The sequence below is a fragment of the Hermetia illucens genome, chromosome 5 (genome assembly GCF_905115235.1).
Source record: "Hermetia illucens chromosome 5, iHerIll2.2.curated.20191125, whole genome shotgun sequence".
Taxonomy (NCBI): domain Eukaryota; kingdom Metazoa; phylum Arthropoda; class Insecta; order Diptera; family Stratiomyidae; genus Hermetia; species Hermetia illucens.
In genome coordinates, this window is record NC_051853.1 from 59,162,075 (window position 1) to 59,178,840 (window position 16,766).

The 16,766-nt window shown below is 42.7% G+C and overlaps 3 protein-coding genes across 3 annotated transcripts; 1 reads left to right on the top strand and 2 right to left on the bottom strand.

The window, feature by feature from the left end:
• The first annotated feature begins 3,570 nt into the window (after positions 1-3,570).
• On the top strand, positions 3,571-4,788 carry LOC119657610. The gene is made up of 3 exons (XM_038064609.1): positions 3,571-3,881; positions 3,932-4,375; positions 4,429-4,788. Exons 1-3 carry the CDS (start codon positions 3,573-3,575, stop codon positions 4,786-4,788), a joined length of 1,113 nt encoding a protein of 370 aa, XP_037920537.1. The 5' UTR covers positions 3,571-3,572.
• Positions 4,789-9,390: 4,602 nt separating this feature from the next.
• LOC119657819 (negative elongation factor B) lies at positions 9,391-12,022 on the bottom strand. Its single transcript, XM_038064933.1, has 8 exons — positions 11,879-12,022; positions 11,458-11,726; positions 11,300-11,398; positions 10,822-11,239; positions 10,499-10,761; positions 9,928-10,446; positions 9,747-9,874; positions 9,391-9,684 (listed from the first exon to the last, which is right to left on the bottom strand). The coding sequence occupies exons 2-8, from the start codon at positions 11,578-11,580 to the stop codon at positions 9,465-9,467; spliced, it is 1,770 nt and encodes a 589-aa protein (XP_037920861.1). The 5' UTR covers positions 11,581-11,726; positions 11,879-12,022; the 3' UTR covers positions 9,391-9,464.
• Positions 12,023-15,497: 3,475 nt separating this feature from the next.
• On the bottom strand, positions 15,498-16,747 carry LOC119657541 (histone H3-like centromeric protein A). The gene is made up of 2 exons (XM_038064483.1): positions 16,092-16,747; positions 15,498-15,964 (listed from the first exon to the last, which is right to left on the bottom strand). Exons 1-2 carry the CDS (start codon positions 16,642-16,644, stop codon positions 15,708-15,710), a joined length of 810 nt encoding a protein of 269 aa, XP_037920411.1. The 5' UTR covers positions 16,645-16,747; the 3' UTR covers positions 15,498-15,707.
• Between the last annotated feature and the right edge of the window lie 19 nt (positions 16,748-16,766).

Sequence of the window (16,766 nt, forward strand, 5' to 3'; positions counted from 1 at the left end):
AAAAGCCGATCGTTGACGTCCTTCACAGGACCATCGAAAGATTTGCGACCACATTCAAGCCCTTTCGTGATGCGGTATACAGTTCTGAAATCATTGCGATATACGGCATCTTCAGCATCCCTGACCAACGCAATAGCAAATTGTCTCTTGTCACGGCGTACACTAGGCTGAACTTGTCGGGATTTCGCTCGGTATCAGAGTTCACACTCACAGCGATCACTAGAGCATTCAACCCCTTTCGTTCATCAACCCGCTTCCACGACTCTGCAGTCGACCAGATCTCATAGCGCCCTTTCGGGACGTGGCCGACAACCTGTGCAGTACCTGAGAAAAGAGCTTTTTTGATGGTGGGCCAATGCTCATCGATATTCTCCGGCAGTAGATTTTCCGTTTAATCAGTAAGATAGCTCTCCCACTGTCGAACAACAGCTGTGCCATACAAAGGGTGAATATTAAACTAGGGGGTCGCAACTCCCCAACCCTTCGCGGCGCAATACGCACGCGAACGTAGCCGACCATCGGATGATGATCCGTTTGGAGGCCGATGTCAAAGCCTCTTTTGTTACGCACATCCAACAGACAACTCCTAAATCTACTGTTAATCGCGAAGTGATGGTCATCGTCAATTGAATCCCAACTGACATTATGGCAGGCTCTGTGCCTGAATAATGTGCCACCAAAGATGAGGAGGTGGAAGTTGCGGAAATCGCCTGCTTCTCCACACCTTAGCATTCATATCACCCATCACGATCACAATGTCACATTTAGGAAATCTCCCCTGAACTACGTTTAATTGCGAACTTTCCACGCTGGTATGCGTGCGTAGCGCCTTCTGTCGAATATCATGCCCAACCAGTCTCAGTAGACATGTCAGCGAAAATGATGTTCAGTTGATTTGTTTGAAGTTCTTTGCATGTGAATAGTAATCTTCCCCATCCCCAGGTATGAAGACTACCTTAACCTTCTGCCAAGAAGTAGACACCTAGCCCAGAGCAAGACACCCACGAAAAATATTTCTTATAAGGTTGCTCCATTAGCATCGGTGGATAGATACCATCTACACTGATGCAATGCCCCAATCCCCTTGCAACACGTTCGTGTTGGAGGGTTTGCAGAAACCGTCCATTCTCTCCTTCCCACTTCTGACACTTGTTCTTCCGGGTGTTGTACTTCCAAGAGAGTCTGTATAGACTCAACTTCGGAGCTCGTGAAAGTTCGATCCGGTTTGCTAAAAGAATCTAACTTGTATCATTCTTTTTAAGGCCTCTCCACAGCCTTCCAGTTACTCACAGTATGCTCCAAAGAAGTCTCGTTTCGCACATTTCACGAACCTTTTATATCCATGCTGTGAGTTCCGGAAGTCTTCATTGTTATTGCTTTTGCAAGCACGATTCTGAAGTCGTCTGATTGATTTCCTGATCCTTTCTTGGTTCCACCATAGAACCGTTTTACCGCTTTAGCCCCGGGAAATAAGATAAACCTCTTCGAAACACTCTAAAAGTGTACGATTCAAAGTTTCTAATTGATTTTTTATCATCAAAGAAATCCTTAGTCACCTATTTCGTAGACGTTCATTGAACTTTGTCCAACCATTTTTGCTTGGATTCCGGCTTTATATTGCAGCCTGTGAGTTTGCAATAGTCAGACTAAATTCTAAGCAAGGATACCTGAAAGTGAGGCTTCATCTAGTACTCGGCAGTCTCTAATCAACTCTGACAACTTTGTAGTACAGATTGTTAAATCAATTACTTCACGAACATAGGACCGTACCCTACCTTGGTGACCAGACCAGCTAAAGTGATAAAATCGAACAGTTTCTCTCCTAAGGTTGCTACTGCCTCAACAAATACGTTGAACTTTCGCATCACAACATATTAAGAGTTCAAGGCCACTTGATTCTGCATACGCTACCAGATCCCTTAATTCTTGCGTCGGCGGAAGACACAAAGAACCATAGGGTAAGTAAGCGGAGGTAACTATAACGTTTCTCCTCTTGCTATTGTAGTGAAAAAAGAATTATTGTTGCCTCTAATAATTTTGACATCAGGACGCAGGGTTTCGGTCTCGAGGATCTCTCACTGAAGAAGATCTTAGTCGCTTTTACTGATCCAACACCACAGATTTTATTAAAACGAACCCATGTATCAGAAATTTATAAGGACAGTCATGCAACTTTGCCAGCCTTGCTGCCTGTAGATAAGAAGAGGAGCTTTGACATGCTCCACGTTAATTTAACTAGCCTTTATGTTTGTAGAAAACCACCGCAAACTGAAACGTCTGCTGTGTCCAGTGTGGATCTCACTAGGGTTACCAGCTTGTCCTCACCACTTCCTTACGTCTGATTTCCCATGGATGTCGTCACACTTGCTGGTATAGAAACCGACATGTTCTCATTCCCAGGAAACTTCGCCTTCTTTCGCAGTGGCTTCCATTGTCGTCGTCTAGGAGCCCTCACAGATTCATAGTGTCCGGGTTGCATGGATCTGTTTCCACATACCAGAATTAGACCAGTTACGTCCACACCACCGTTACCTTTCTTCCGCTTTTCTTGGTGCAGACGGGAGAGAGGATTCTAACAGGCAAGCATGTAGTCTCTCTCCTCCTTATTACTTGAAGAATTAAAATCCATTGCTTCTATTTTAATGAGTTTTTGGACACCCTTAGTGTAGTTATAAGCTTCTACAGGCTCCCCGACCACGACAAGGTGGAGTCCCATAATGACAGTTGGTAGAGCCTAAATGCTGCTAAACACACCAAACTGGGCATTATGGCCATATGTTCAGAATAAAATTTGTAAACCGTGACACCTGTCCATCGGGATCCACAGAGTATTTTCTATGTAAACGCGCCGCCTATGGATGCATCAGAGCTCAGAATATTGGTTGCAGCGGATAGCACCACCCCCACTGACGGAAATCCTGCGATACATGAACGTATCTGGGATATTTCTTAAGACGGGTAAATAGAATACAATTGGGCCACAACGGTCTGTGTGCTCAGAAGCTATGCCTTTCCCCCAACTTAAACACACAATCAGGACAGGTTTTCGCTTCTTCTCTGAATCCTTTTTAAATGTTCACGGAAACCAACATTTCCTATCACTTTACGTTGATTAAAGTCTATAAATTTCCGAACAATTCACGTCCTCATGATATACTGACTTCCCCGAAAGCCAAGCAGAAGTGGCGAAAAATTAAAATTTCGAAAAATACACACAGAAATAAAATAAATGCTAAATATGAATGATTGTTCTTTTGGATGCATGAGCTGCATAGGGTGCTATCACAAAAATCGACCAGCATAAAACGCTGACCGCACAAATTTTATCTATCAGTTTTATGAATAAAGGTAATGTTTCCAGAAATAGGTAACAAATAGAAAACCTACAAAACCTCTTCTACTCTCTATCGCACAAAAATCTCCTCAATCATGACAACCTCCGTACTTCCTTTCAACTTTTCGTTTCTCCAGCAACACAATTATTGAACAAACAATTTGTCAAAGTCAGTACTCCATATTTGTATTTCGTGTATAACAATTCAAACAACCCCTATTCAAACGTATAGTTAAAAATGGATCGACTATTAAAGGATTGCCGTAAGAAGGTAAAAAACGTTGAATATCGAAGGGTGCTCCACTGTAAATATGAACACAATGACCCCAACGAGAAGCACTACTGGAGGAACCTGATAAACCAGGTTGAGCAGTTGGCAAAAACCAAGGCCGTACAGTCACGAGTAAGATGTATAGACCTGTGGGAACCGTTACCACCCAAACTTCGTGCCCGGGTTGCGAAATTCATTAAAATACCTGCAGACACTGAAGACGAATCATCCGAGGATTTGAACGACGTCGATGAACCACCGGAAATAAAGAAACCGGTAAGTGACACACCCATTATCCTTGTTTTTTCTGATTCCCACACCCACAGCCTACGCAAGAACACTTCAATGAGAGCACCCTATCCCAGATCTTGGAACAAGAACGAGAGTATCGTCAAATTCACCTCAAAATTGATCCTAGTCCTGAGAAACGAAAAAAGCCCGTTCCTAACATAAACTGGATGGCAGCATACCTACCTAAAAAGCAGAAGGACCGTATCATATGGAAGTCGAAACTCTATAAGTTGGATAGGAACATCCTGGAAAAACCTCTGTTCGAACAAGCTGAAGAAATTATGGATCGTGCTGCAGAAAATTTCGCTGATTGGGTTAACAGTTTGGGAGTTGGGGAGAATGGGACCTTATCAAAGGACACAATCAAACAACTCTTCTCCATAGAATTAGCTGAGACAGCATCAACGGCAATTCACATCGCACCTAAAGAGATTAAGGCAGTACCAAATGAGATAGCGGTCAAATGGAATTTACCACAAGTAGGATGTGAATATAACTTCAACGAACCCTTTACTTAATACTTCCTTCCCAGATGTCCTTGGAAAAACAAGTTGAGCAGCACTTCAAGAAGAAACGCGGCAAGACCAGTAAAAACCCGGTGACTGTAGCGTTTGGGAGAACATTACCAGCTTCCATGAGAGGATGGGTACCGTCGGATGCTGATAGACAAATGGAACCTGTTTTCCCAGAAGAGCTCAGAACAACGGAAATTTTGTTCAAAGGGATATCGCACTTGCGCTCCACAAAATTACTGATCGACCATTATTTGGAGAGTGAAGATCTACAACGACCACAATATCTTGTAGATATTGGTAGCTTTAAGCCTCAGGTGAAGGAAGAATCCACGGAGCGTATTCCATTGTATGATTTACTTCGAAAAAGGACAATTTAAGATAGAACTTTCTCTTTTTGACTGGCTTGAAATTATATATTTTGTTCAAACTCAGATATGAATAATTCAATAAATAGAGTTCTTGTTATCTACAGTGTAGATTTTGAATGGTGCACCCGCCAATTATCAAAATCATTTAGTGTTCGCCCCACCACAATGAACCACATAAGTAGACACTAAGCCACACTCTGTGCAAGTCGAAAACGACCGAAATTTCTTAAATTGTGTCTAGTCAACGTATATGTTTCCACGAAAGAAAAAGACGATGAAAACAAAGATAACTTCTGGAAAACTTTGTACGATTCACTACCCCACCACGACTTTAAATTATTGGTTGCAAAAACAAAAAAAAAACAATGAGAATCTAAGGTATCTAGTAGGGATATGGTAACAAACCCCATAAAGACACATACACCAAAGAACCTCGATGTGCCCAGGTTACCCAAGATGGAACCCTCAGACTCTACGTCGCCAGACTATAGAGTGAACCAATGGCGCAGGGGTGGGAAAACCGAATACTACACTCAATAACCTGGAAAATTAGCCCATTAATTACATATGGATAAGAATGATACATATGCGAAATTTTTCTTTAATAACCACTTGTCCAGCTAAAAACGATAACGTAAAGTCTACATCCTATAGCCTCATAATAAGGTCCTCTCTACATCATCTGAACATACACAACCTTCATAACGATAATGGTGGGAAGTTTGCTGATTTCTACAACTTCCACAGCCTCACCATTGGTGGCACATTATTCGAGCACGGAGCCTGCCATAAGGCCCGTTGGTTTTCAACTGACTAACATCGTACAAGCAATCAGATCGATCATTTCGCGATCAGCAGTAGATTTAGGAGTTGTCTACTGAATATGCGTAACAAGAGAGACGCTGATATCGGCCTCGAAAGGGACCACCAGCCCGCTTACGTTCGCCTGCGGGTTCCGTGCTGCGTCCTTCACTTCTTTCACAGTCTCGGTTGGAGAGCTGCGACCTACCAGACATCAATCATTTGTATAATCCAGCTTTCACTCAGCCCTGGGTGAGCTATCTTGTTAATCTCACGGCAGATATGCTGAGTAACCCGAGAGAATATCGGTGAGCATTAGACCGCCATACATGCTCTTTTTAGGGTGCTACGCAGCCCCTCGACCACGCCCCGAAAATCTGGGTGAGGGCGGGATTGTAGAAATGGATCGATAAACAGAAGGGATTGAAGGCTAAGTTTAACGATGGCGAGCATAGTAATCAAAGGGTAATCCCAAGATGAGGCATAAATCAACCATAACCAACATCAACAGCTCTACTACCAAACTCTTTCTGCATCTCCACGTGGTAACCGCTCAGAGTTTTCTCCTAACGAGAAGCTGCAGACGGAGAAGAATGATAACGAGCCTCCCGGACCTAAAAACCGTATAAATTTTACCAACTAGTCCTCCAGGTTGGGGGTTGGGTAGGGCTGAGAACCCTACACAGAAAACAACTTGTTACGAAGCCACAGAAGGAGCCTTGGATAGGATGGACTTTACAACGACGAACCCGGCAATGACAACGGAATAACGATTTGCGCATTTTCCCAAGGAACATGCGCTCCTTGTACAGAGATGGAGCTGCCAAGCAGCTAGCCGATACCCTGTCCCAATATAGCGTCGGAGGAGATGCGTTGGACAGGGACCGGTTCCCTGGAGAAGAGCCACTATACCATATATTATAGTTGTTATCCAGTAAACCATATGCTCGGAGTAAGTTTCTTAGTCAGCCAAAAAATGAAACCTGCTGTTATCGGCTTTAAGAAAATAAGCAAAAGGCTATGCATTCTGCGTTTGCGAGGCTAATTTAGATATATAAGCTTCATTAACGTTCATGTCCCTACAGAGGAGACTGCAGAATCGGAGAATGATACCTTCTACGAAGCAGTAGAACAAACCCTTTCAGCTTTGATGAATATCAGAGCATATAGGGGGCCAATATAGACTCGGATCACTATTTCATTGGCATAGTCCTGCGAGCAATGCTGACCACATTGCCTCCTAGTGTACCGTTACGGTCTTGAATGAAGTGCTCTAACACACTTCAAGGCTCTGATCCAACATGGATTGTTGCGCCAACGATTATTATTATTATTATTACAGTCCTGCGGGCTCGAATTACAACACCGCCAACAATCCCCTCTGACAATGAGGTGCGAGCGAATACTGAAGCTATCCACAACAAAGCCCTCCGTAACACCCATAAAGGGGAAATGGATGCCGCAATAACCGCAGTTAACATTTTCTGGAGATGAAGCAGCACCAAATGATCTTCAGAATCACCTGAAGAGCGTTATCGTTGATACAGCCACAAACATACTTGGCCAAAGCCGCAAGAAAAGTCGAAAGGGCTGGTTTGACGATAAATGTAAGCTAGCAACGGGACGAAAGAATGCTTCATACCGAGTAATGTTGTATTGTCAAAGAACGCGGACACACGCAGAGACTTTTCACAAACTCCGTCGAGCGTATAAGCGACTTCACAGACGGAAAAATAAAGCCTGGGAGAACCAACTGCTTCCCAAACAAGCTTTGCCGACAAGTCAGTAGGATGAAGCCTAATACATCTCTGAAGCGATAGGTTGAGTACTTTAATAAACTACCCAACAACCATAATATCGGCTTATTGGACATCCCTTCAACTGAAGACGTCGGACAAATACTGCCACACCAAGAATAGAAGAAACAGTTCATGCAATCTATTGATGGAATTACATCCAAATCGGTTAAATATTGAGGCGACCAATTACACCAAGCGGCGAATCAACTTATGCTCAAGGTGTGAGACAACAAATCAATGACCAATGACCGGCAAAGAAGCATTATTTGTCCCATATATAAAATGGAAGATATTTCGTAATGCAGCAATTGTAGAGGTAACATGTTGCTGAGTAAAATATCCTCCACTATCTTTGGCCCATACCAAAGAGTCTTTACTCCAGACAAATCAGCAACACGACAAGCGGTATCCCAACGAAGTTTGTACGGCTGATTAGACTGACACTTTGGCATTCGGCATCAACAACGGTCTAAGACAAGGCGATTCCCTATCATGCACCCTTTTTAACCTAACCTTAGAAAACCTAGCTCAGATAAATGCGAAAGGAACCATCCTATGCTGACAATATCGACATCATGGGAAAAGCAACCGAGATGTAGAAACTGCCTTCATCCAGATCGAGCAGGCGGCGCGAAATCTTCGACTGATGGTAACGTCAGCACCGTAAAAAGCATTACGATTTACACTATCGTACGCCTGACAGAAGTCAACGAACAATTGGTGCACATCCATAGCATATTCCCAGTACTTTTCAAGCACGGTTTAACTGCGAATACCTGATCCGTTGTCGACCATCCGGATCTGAAACACCTTCGCATTCCCCGATGATTTTATATGTAGTTTCTTCAACGCAGACTATCATCCTTCTTGTACACAGGGCAAATTAAACTTTTCCTCCAGTCGTCCGGTATTTGTTCGGTTGTCCATATTCTACTGATTAGTATGTAGGAGTAGACCTAGTATAACTATTAGCAAGATGAGATGGCTTTTAAGGCTTTGGGACAGATATGATCTTTGGAGACTTGCACTCAGCTGGGTAATAACCAAACCATTGCATGCTGCTTTTTTGGTATTTTTTCCAGGCGTAATTGGATATTATCAAAACTGGCCGACAGTTTTATTAATTATATCCTTTATCTCCTTTAATTTGATAAAACATTGTTTTTTGATTCATTACACATTGAGAAACTTCATCTTGAAGCGGATTAAGCAGATTCGTTCATTAATCGGTTCGAAATCAGTTACGAGCTCCCTAAATTGCCGCTGGTAATATTGTGTATGGTCTGCGATCATTTACTTCAGAGAGAGACGCTCCAGTCCAGGCAAATTAGCAACCGATCAGATTTGTTTTCTTTGGGGCAAGCCATGGAAAAGCTGTTGGAATATGGGCAACAAAACTATTCACCACCAACAACAATCTAAGATTGATCTATTATGACTCTCTTTAACTTGACCTTGGAAAAAGTGATCCACCTCGCACCTTGCGAAATGCGAGAGGCATTGTTCTCCACAAGTACAACTACTGGCTTATGCTGACGATATTGAATCTTGGGAAGAACCACTCGAAATGTACAAATCCAGATCGGGCAGGCTGCAATTGGTGTAAAATCTTGAACCGCAGATTAACGATCGTCAGCACCAAAAACGAAGACAACAAAAACATCAAATATCAGTAGTCAACTGAGAATAATGAAGATAAGGAGAAGGCCCGACGAAAATCGGCTCTGAAACGGATAATAAGGGGATCACATAATTTTCACCCTGGGCTCGGTTTTCCGCATAATTTTTGCCCGGGCCCGAATTTTCTCTCTATGACGCTGGTAGGAGATATGACTTTGAAACCGTCATGCCTAGGGCCGAAAATCACAAACGATAAAAGCTATCCATACGGTTGTCAGCAGCGAATAAAACCTATTTCAGCTAACAAAAGTGTTTTCTCTCGAAATGAACGAAAAAATGTAATTTCACTTTCAGTTACTTGAAAAACTAGGGAATGTGGAAACAAATGAACTGTTTTAAAATCACTTTATATTTCTGACTTAAAATAACAAATCTGACTTCGAAATATGAAACTGGAGACCGGCCCTATTGTAAATAATGCGGTCCAGGCGTGGGAACACTCTTCAGTGGCGAATCGTAATCGATTTCCATTGGCTCCACTGCCTGTACTTCCTGCAAGGCCGTTCCAATCCTCTCCTGAAGTGACTCGTACAGTTTATGCACGTTTTCATGGTGCTGAGCTGTTGGCTGCATTGCTTTGAGCAATGATGCCAAGCGGTTTGGCGGCAGCTTACTATGCACGTACCTGAAAAATGGAAAAAAGCAACACTTTACTCCTGTACCGACAAGTATTCTGTAAATTTTTACCAAAGTAATTTCAACATGTGTCTTGTCACGTTGTCGCGTGTCAGCCCTGCAAACAGAAACTCATCGAACAACGTCGTGCAAAAGTCCTCCGTGGAAAATTCTTCTGACATTGGAATGAGTAGGGCAATCTGAAAAGGCATCAATTAGCACTGGAGCAAGGAAGATATCCAGAAAATCCTACCAATGAGTGCAAGAATGGGTCCTCATAAGCCCGATCTTCCTTACACGACGCCAAAATAGCCAGAACTCTCAAAATTCCCACTCGATCTTTCTGACGAGCTGTGTGCAATGTGTAATACATGGCCAAGATACTGGCCACGGCGCTTTCTTGAATGTACGCTTCCACTGCATCGGGTGCTGGACCCGAATGCTCGATGGTCGTGAGTGCGCTTTCACGTTCGTCAGGCGGCAGTTTTGTGTGCAAACTTCGGCACTGGTCATCAACCATTAGGGACATGAGAGCCGGGAGAAATTTCGTAACGACTTGGCTGTCAAGCTTGGGTTCCTTGAAGTCCTGTGAGTCGATCATGACCCAAGCGCTCAGGCCAAGTGCCAGCATTCTTAGCAGAAGAATCAAAATTGTGTTGTCACGGGGAAGACCTTCGTTGTTGATGAGATATTGGAGGATTTTAATGGCTGACGTTGCAAGGAAGTTGATTGCATATGGGTCGCAGAGAGTCATAGACAAATCTCCAAGAACCTACCAAACCAATTGCTCAATAACACAATAATATTGAATACGAACGCTGTACCTGCTCCTGTCCCCTTTTGATGTTATCCAGGAAGCCTTGCAATTCCCTGGAACGTTTAATATCGACATTTTTCTCTCGAATACAGGCATCCAGACACCATGTGAACTTGTGACAGGGATCAACGGAAATGATTTCTTGAACCTCGAGATCGTGAAGCGCCATTAGAAGTTCCGCTCGCAAAGTGCAATAATGAACATTACGAGTTCGAAGGAATAAGGTCCTGAGAAACTGCAAGACCATGTCGTAGAGCTTCACGCTTGTGCCTATTTATTAGAAAAGACTTCGATCAATGATTCTTGATAACACAGAAGTTCGCCCCTAACCGATCATGTGCGCCAATTTTTGTACGACCTCTCCTTGTCGGCGTACCTTTGGCGACGGCGAGAAGAAAAGATTGTTCAGATTCGTGTGGTCAAACAGGATGTGCTCCTTCTCGCGAATATACTGCGAAAGTAGTGGAGAGACTTCATCGCCAAAAAGTGACTGGTTGTCCCGCCAAATCTGCCGCTTCACTTCGGTGTCGGTATCGGAATAGAGTTCCTTGTCGCGCACCAAAATCCGTAAATATTTATCATCAATGTGAGTTGTGTTGCGCAAAATAGCCATTACCACGGGACGTAGTGCTTTCACACGTACAACGGGGAAGCTCTTTATGAGCAGTTCCTTGAGCTTCTTGTCCCGCTCTTTGCCCTCCTTACTGCCCAGCTCATTGATGTGCGCAATAAGTTTGTCGCGCAGTTCCTAGGAAAACAAAATCGTAGCAATCCAGTAAAAAGTCTGTGTCAAATTGGGAGAACTCACCTCCAGGACCGAAGTGTGGAAGTCTAGCCTCCTGACGCCGTGTAGGTCCAGCAGAGGAAGCATCGGGCGAAGTGATGGTAAAAGGATTCCATTTTCCAGCTAAATAAGTCACATAGATGATCTTCACTTGAAAATTACACAGAATAGCGACAAATTACCTGAAATCCTTCAATAGCCTTGAGAGGATCCGTGCACGATGTCAGCGCCTCACGAAGGTACGCCTGTCCAGGTATGTTGACGTCCTCAAGGCCAGTGCCCGTAAATTTAGGAGGAGTCGTCATAGTCTCTTTACTTTTGCTTATTCGGATTTCATAAGTTTTAGCGCGAAAACAATACAAATGCAGACCAAAGTCGGCACGTAAACAATTGATGTTTTAACCGGTGCTGTCAAATTGATAAGATTGACGTTGCCGTTATGGTGATGGAACTGCCAGATATATCGGGTTAATTGCATTTTACAGTGGGAGATAAAATACTCAAAGAATGCAAGTGACAGAAATTCAGATGAACCAATTTAAACATATGTAGAAAATATAATTTATCGTATTAAATAAATGCAAAATTATGTCAGAAATTTACATTTTACGACATCTGAATGCTGTTCAATTTTTGATTATCGCCTGGTTTTTGTGAATTTGCAATCTACATTTCCCTGCATAACTTCCTTAAATAATCTTTAAAAATTATCAATTTATTTATAAAAATCAAAACATTTAAATTTTCAATCATGAATATTCGAAAGATTGGCGTTTTCAGAAACAATACAAAATGATGAGAAAATTCAAATTGATGGCATACAAAATATAGATCCCTGGACTATATCAGAGTGAGTATTGCACTTGTAAGTGTCCTTAACATAAGGTCAAATATAAAAGGAATTTATTGGCAAAATGTTTTGAAGATTTTCATAAGCAACAGTCGTACCAGTGATAAGATGTCACACGGAACGAGGGTTGGTGAAAGGAAAGTTATAATGAATTTCAGCAAGGAAGAATTGACCATTTGACAAATCGCAGGAAAGTGATAAACAAGCTGCTGCGAAAATTGCAAAAAAATTCAATATTAAACACTTAGCGTTGGTTAGCAAAGAGAAATCGGCCAATAATTGTATATTACCGAAAGCATTGGATTCCTTCCTTATAGCTCGGCAAATCGCGCGCGCTTAAATTGGAAGCGAGAACGAGTAGGAACGTAGTTCGTCTCAAAATAATAAGGAATGAGACGAAAGAAAAATAACGAAACAACCAGCGCTTACAGAAATCCATAAATTGAGCTGCGAAAAGCACAATAATGGAAAAAAATAGCAGAAACAATCTTTTACTAATGAGAAGTACAGTTTTCATTCTCATAACCTACGAAAGGCGTTTGAGCCGCCCGCGGATGGGAAGAAGCTCTGTACTGGCTTAGGCTGGGATTGTGTACATTTTATGCAATGGATCCCAGTATCCTAACAGAACCAATTCAACCGACAGAAAAATTAAAGAAGAGTTTAGACTTCTTAGCAATATATGCCAGAAACTGGTAATGATGATTAAAGCGTTGTACCTCACTTAATTTCTTGTTAATTTCCCTACTGTTATCAAGTACTATACATTTGTGTGGTATATACTATATATATATGGTTACCATTCATCCCTCATTGTGGCGTAGTGCATAAGCCACGCTTACGTGCCATCGTTCATAGCTCGCTGAAATTGGCTTCAACTGTCTCCAAGAGTTCCCTAGACGCTTGCAATTCTCTTCTACTACTACTTTTCTCCGCCAAGTGCTCCTGCGACGACCCGCTCATTGAGAACTATGGAAGGGTACATTCATCTGCAAAGCATAACTAACAATAGACTTGTCAAACTTCCACAATTTCAGCTTTCTACTCAACTTCGTTCGAAATGGTATCATATCCATGACCCGGTGAGAGAGCAAACAAATAGCATAACTGAGATATTTAAGGAAAAATGGTCCATTGAGTTCTCCATGTCCTCCAGACGAGGCAGCATTAAGAACGTCACCGATAACGAAAAGAAATAATATCGGTGACAAAATGCAACCCTAGAGGACTCCATTCCTCAGAGAATTTACCTCGATACAGCACGTGACATTTTGCGCCATCATATGTCGTTCTGATAATAGCTATTAGTTTCTCCGACACGCTAGATACTTTCTCTATTCACGAGGTCGAAACCCTTCTCAAAATCGACGAAGAGCAGGTGAAACAGAAATCTAAACTCCGCGCTTTGTTGCAAAATGATGATTGATGCGCTCCGGGGTTATTTAAGCAATTGTTTTTTCATTATTACGATTACAAGAAGTACGCAAAAAACCCTCCGATTGTCGCACTCAAAATGGGGTCTCGGATTCCTAGGACCAATATGATTTCTCTCCTATTTGGAGGAACATTCCGTATTCCCATATTACGGTGACTAGCCATTACAAGAGGCAGAACTCCAGGGATGTTATGCGGTTAAAGACCGTAATGAAGTACTTCCCGTCATCGTGAATGAAGATTCGACCGTTAATGTCCTTCACAAGACCGTCAAAAAATTTACGACCACATTCAAGTTCTTTCGTGGTGTGGTAGCAGTGTTCCTCATCAGCGTAATAACAAATTCCCTGTTTTAATGGCGGATATTATGTTTAATTTCCCAGGATTTCGCTGAGTATCGGAGTACGCTTCACGCTCGCTATTACTCGCAGCATCAATCCCTTCCGTTCATCGATCCGCTTCCATGATTCCGCAGTCAGCCAGATCTCGTGACATCCCTTTAGGACGTGGCCAATAACCTGGGTAGCACCCAGGAGGGTTATTCACCGAGCCGCCATCCGAGCAGCAAGATAGCGCCCCTATCGAGCGACAGGTGGATCATATAAACGGTCTATGTCGAACTTGAAGAATCCCAACTCTTCAACCCTGCGAGAAGTGGTCCACGCAACACGCAACCGAATGTAAGCAACCACAGATTATAATCCCTTTCGAGGCCAATGTCAGCGCATCTCTTTTTACGTACATACAGGAGACAAATTTAATAATGATTGCAAAGGGTCAATCTGATTGCTCTTACGATGTCAGTTAGTTAAAATTCCACTGACCTTATGATAAGCTTTGTGCTCGAACAATACGCCACCGATGACGAGGCGGTAAAAACCACAGAAATTCACAAACCTGATAACATTATCGTTACCGTCGCCAAGACTGTGTTTTCTTATCAAATGTCCGAGCAAGGTGTTGTCAGAACCCACCTTGGCATTCAGACCACCCATTCCAATCACAATCTTATCTTTCCTTCTCCACTATACCGGATACCTTGATGGTACTCGGATTAGGGAAAGCAGAAGAGGATAAGGATGTGTCTCAATCATTACGTCAATCAACGGCTAGGATAATTGTTACTGAGTCTAGTCCCCAAGTCTTCAATCTATAGTTGCAGAATGGAAGGTGCATTGGAAATGACGAAGAAATAGCAAACCAGGTGGTTCAAGAAAATGCGCCATGTGCACTTTCGAGACAGACTTCAATGTTTATAAGTAGGTTTGTGCACATCGACGTGTAAAATTGTTTCAATGCATTAAGTGATCATTTAACTGATCCTATAAATATACTCGTCGTTGAGGCTCTGGGGAACATTTTGGGCCTAGGTTTTCAGGATATCTTTCCTCCAAACATCTCGATCCTTCGACCGCGTCCTCCAATTTTTAAATTCAAACAGTAATACGCTGTCTTTGTCAAAAGAATCTGCCCAGCGCTTTCAAGATTTTCCTGTCGGTTTCGGTCCTTTTGCTCTTCTTTCGGATACTCTTTTATGTATCCGAATATCGTCCATACGTTGAACGTGGCCAGCCTATTGCAAATATCGAAGTTTTATCATCATCATTATCGTCATCAAATATTTAGTACAACTTATGCTTGTGTCTGATTCGCTATTGGTCTTCTTAAATATACTACTTAGATCGAAAGGTTCCCGAAACTTAAATTTAAAATTCAAGATATTCGTTGAAATCATTGTCCCCTTCAGAGTAACCCTCACTTTCAAACGAGTTTGATCCAACCCTTGAAACATTTTTACCAATCAGTTTTTGGTATGTCGCCTACATAGTGAGAGAAGGGAAACGCTGTGAATAATTGTCTGACAAGTCCCCAACATGCAAACTTTCAGATCCATGAGTGCAACGTAGAAGGAAATTTGAATATTCGAAAACTACAAAGTTAGCTTCAAAATTATTTACTTTTCTTTTCAACTTACTAATCGAAGTAAACTAAATGAATAACAAAGTCTCATCCGCAAGCAATCTCATGGTGGCAGGCACAGAACGTCTTGAAATAAAATGAATACTAAATACACCCGGAGCCACAAATTCCATCAATGGAACCTATTTTAACACTCATGAACTTATACTAACTTAATCTAATTGGCAGCTAATTTCGTCGGAAGTTCCCAGGGTCGAGAGGACCTCGTAGATAGCGCACAAGCTCCATATCCTTTACCATCAAGGTAACTCGGCTTCGGTGCAGCGTACACCGATATGCATCAGAGAACAATTGGGTTAGGTAGATTTCGGCAGCTTCTTGCAATGCTCGCAATGCGTCAAATGTTATTCTGAGCTGGGTGTCAGTCACATAACTCATAGCTTCTCGGATAACGCGTGAAAACGGCAACTTTGGCACCAAAGTGTCTGGAAAGGAGGACAAGATGAAGAATTCATGACAGAAGTTCATCGGTTAAAAGAGCGAGATTTGCTAATGAGAAAAATCTCGATGCTTCCACGCTCCCTTGAACCGAAAGCAACAGGTTATGCTTACCACATCTTGTCTGCAATTGACGGATTTCCTTCAGGATATGATTCTTCCTCCGCGGACTTTTTCCCTTGCGTTTTTTACTACCCGTCGCCGCCTCCCGAGACGGCCCAGGTCGCGACGGTGCTGTTGATTTGCCAGTCTCTTTCACTCTAGGAGTCCGTCGCTGCTGTGACTGTTCCCAAGAAGGACTTTTCTGGCTCTGATTGGCGGCAGCGCTCGTTGCCGGCGCTTTCCTCGGAGTCCTGATGCCGCTCGTCGAGGGTTGTGTCTTGTCGCGGGCTCCTGAACTCCTACTCGTTTCGCCTCGTCTGGCTGGTTGGGGGGTTTGTTTATTAGACTTTTTCGCGGGAGATGTGCTTTTTGACTTTTCTGCTGATCTCAACGTCCGACTAGTATATTCTAAGCCATAGTTTGTGACACCGTTATCAGTCGACACTGAGTGAAAATCACTCTCGTCCGTGGCCGATTCTTCGCCTAAGTCTTGTTGAATATGTTTAAATATGGAGGCACGCTTCTTCGCCGTGTTCAGCGGCGTCTTCATAATTTTTCGCGGCATTTCATCAAAGAAAACACAACAAACAAACACAATCTATCAAAAACAAATTTAAAACCTAACCGATCACCAAATAAACTGTTGCCTACAAAATGAAGTGAAGCTGCGCAAGCTTCATTTTGACA